At 36.5% G+C, this 3,319-nt stretch overlaps 1 protein-coding gene across 1 annotated transcript; it reads right to left on the bottom strand.

Moving 5' to 3' along the window:
- Positions 1-1,808: 1,808 nt before the first annotated feature.
- LOC139102773 (uncharacterized) lies at positions 1,809-3,024 on the bottom strand. The gene is made up of 3 exons (XM_070656908.1): positions 2,610-3,024; positions 2,335-2,546; positions 1,809-2,261 (listed from the first exon to the last, which is right to left on the bottom strand). The coding sequence occupies exons 1-3, from the start codon at positions 3,022-3,024 to the stop codon at positions 1,809-1,811; spliced, it is 1,080 nt and encodes a 359-aa protein (XP_070513009.1).
- Between the last annotated feature and the right edge of the window lie 295 nt (positions 3,025-3,319).

Here is a 3,319-nt window from a genome sequence, read left to right as displayed (position 1 = left end):
AAACTCCCTGGATTAATTCGATGTTAGTTCCTGACACAGTTATTAATTACAGTGATAATTGAAAACTCAGAATCGGTTCTTGTTAATGTACGAGGCTCATCTTGGGCTCGTTTTACTCGTTTTAATTAAAATCACTGTGCGAAATAAAAATTTAATCGTGCAACGCGTATAGAAACGGGAACGATTTTTCCATTGAAATTTTATCTGCGGAGAGTGAATGTTTGAAGATTTGCATTAAACTTAACTATTGCGGCCGGGGCTCGATTAGATTAGTTGAATCTTCTGTAGAAGCTGTTAATTCATACTTCTGAATCTTCTGAACAATAGTACTCTCACCGAATTAATTTGTCCTTATTTCTTAACAAAGTTAATATTTACTGATTCTTGTCTAATACCCTAAAAGTTGAAATTTTGATTTACTTGACTCTGTGCTTACATTTTGCTATTAATTGTCTTTAAAAGTTCTATCAAATTAATGTGTATAGTCCCGAATCCCTGGGTTGACGTTTACAATTGCCAGTGCAAGTTTAAGTCTGAAAATGGCTATGTCAGAGCCGAAAAATGTCACTTTTTGTATAAATCTTAGTTTATTTTTCTCAGAGGATTTTATTTTCTATTTATCATCATTCATGTGTTGAGATTATCCATAATATCTAGTGCAACTGTCCATTTTCATCTAATTTAATCAAAAGTAATTATTTGATTTTTCTAATGTCGTCAAAGTAGCCAATCTATACTTTTATTCTTATATATTTTTTCTAAATCGTAATTTTTCACGAATATCATTAATATATGCATCAAATAATCAATATCTAGTCTATTTGAGTATTTTAAACTTTATTTTCAAATAAAAATTTTTTTATTTTTATAAAGTCGTCAAAGTAGCCGATTCATACTCTTTTGCTTATATATATTATTTTAATGTGTCATATCGAAAAAAAAAGAGTGATGTATACGTCTGACACTCAATGTACTCTAATGTATGCAGTCATATATAGTTTATTTTAACGTCGCCAAAGTAGCCGATTGACATACATATATATATATATATATATATATATATATATATATATATATATATATATATATATAGCTATGTGAACCGTATACGGTGAGGACCGGCACAAAACATAGATATTTCCGCATACATAGATATACATCGACATGTAGATGAGTGTATCGATAAAATTTTTCATATACAGGGTGTCCGGTTCGTTTTGTCACTCCCGAAATTTTGGGGTAGACAAGAATATTTTAAGACGAAAAGTCCTATACAATTATGCAAAATTCGTAACCGTTGATTTTATAAAAATTATTATGTCTCGGCGAATGAACGCTAAGAAATCTATGGGCTGGGCGCGGCGATGGCATTGTTTCGTTTTCTGCAGAAAGTAGCCGAGTCGAATAATACTGATTGGCGAGCGGGTTCGGCGAATGAGCTCTAAGCAACTTAGGGGCCGGCCGCGGCCGCGGCGGCGACGGTGTTTTTAAAGATATAATCTGAGTCAACTCAGAAAGAAACAATCACGTATTGAAGTCTTTGCGGCAAAGATGAAACGAATGCGCTCGCGATCATATGATACCGTGCCGACAAACAATTAAATGTTTCCGCGCTTCCGAAAGCACGATATTAACATTAACATATTATGCTGTCTTTAGGATTTCAGACATCAAATAAAACGTATTTTTAATATTAGGAAATTATTAATATTAAGATGTGCTATCATTTCCTCACTACCTAGCGGTAGATAGCATAGTGCGTTTTTTTTATCGTGGTATCCCCGGTAGGCCTAATCCACTGTCATAGTTTAATTTAAAAATTGTTCAAAGTGCCCTCCTCTTTGTTGCACGCAGAGTCGGGCTCTTCGAACAACGTCTTGCGTCGCTTGATGGACCATATGCGGCGTAATGGTAGCGAAGGCCGCAACGATGGCCTCGCGTACCTCGTTTACAGTGCCGTTTCTCTGGGGCTCGACTAAGTTTTTTATGTGTCCCCATAAAAAATAGTCCAGCGGAGTCAAATCTGGCGATCGTGGTGGCCAAATAATTGGACCACCACGACCGATCCACCTGTCGCGAAAGCGTGCGTCTAAAAGTCGGCGTACTCCTCGACTCCAATGAGCCGGTGCCCCGTCGTGCTGGTAAATCATGTTTCTCCTTGTTGCCAGCGGAATATTTTCAAGAAGACCAGGGAGCTCGGTGTCCAAAAAATATTCATAAAATTCGCCGGTTAAACGTGGCGGAAGAAAATATGGACCAATCTAATACAAATAAAAAAAAATTTTTGTTACAGAGTATTTAATAAAATAATTGTTTTTTTCCGTTTGTACTTGCCACATGATTATCGATGAGTCCCGCCCATACATTTATGGACCATCGATATTGAAAAGCTCCCTGTCTAATAACATGTGGATTTTCATCCGACCAGTAAAGGCGGTTCCTTAAATTAATTACGCCGTTTGGCGTAAACGTCGACTCGTCAGTCCAGAGGATAGAGTCTGGAAAAGATGCGTCTCTCCTGCTCTGTGCGAGGAACCCTGCAGTACGAACATTTTTTGATAATTATTATTCCCTCAAATTATCACGAATATAACAGTTAATAAAAATACCTTCACAGAAATACACCCGTGGTTCGAAATCTCTCGGTAAAAGTTGTTGCACACGCTGGTAATGAAACGGGTGCAACGCATTTTGCCGAAGAGTATGGTGTATCCTGTATCTCGACAAGTTTAGTTGATACGACGCGCGACGAATACTCATGTCCGGCTGATCTTCGAATAAATGAAGTATTCGTTCTTGATTTTCAACCGGAACACGTGCAGGTGCATTATTTATGTTATGCACAAAACATCCCGTTTGCCGTAATCTTTGTACAACCCGTAAAATTGTACGATTACACGGGTAATGTGCACGCCCGGGAAATTGTTCGGCGTAAATTTCGGCAGCACGATTCGCGTTTTCGCCGGCTCGTCCATACGCTATTATCATTTCCGTCAATTCTTCCGAGGAATAATAGCGAGGCATCCTTTCGTTTGACACACAAATTTACACTCAGTAAAAGCTTAGGCATTTAAATTTAATATGTAGTTTAATAAGTAATTAAATAAAATAGGTTCAACACTTGTGACTTACTTGATAAATTGACAGATGTCGAAAAAGCCAGTTTAAGTTACAAAGATCGTAAACAGACTAAACATTTTATCTTTTGTCAAATTTATGTATAATACATTATCGACAATATTTACAATATTTTTTAACAATTGATAATAATAAAGGATACTGAAAATGACTTTCAAAACAAAACAATACTGAGTGTAAA

The sequence above is a fragment of the Cardiocondyla obscurior genome, linkage group LG05 (assembly GCF_019399895.1).
Source record: "Cardiocondyla obscurior isolate alpha-2009 linkage group LG05, Cobs3.1, whole genome shotgun sequence".
Classification (NCBI taxonomy): domain Eukaryota; kingdom Metazoa; phylum Arthropoda; class Insecta; order Hymenoptera; family Formicidae; genus Cardiocondyla; species Cardiocondyla obscurior.
Note: the sequence above shows the minus strand (reverse complement) of the source record. Positions and strands in the feature narration are given on the sequence as shown.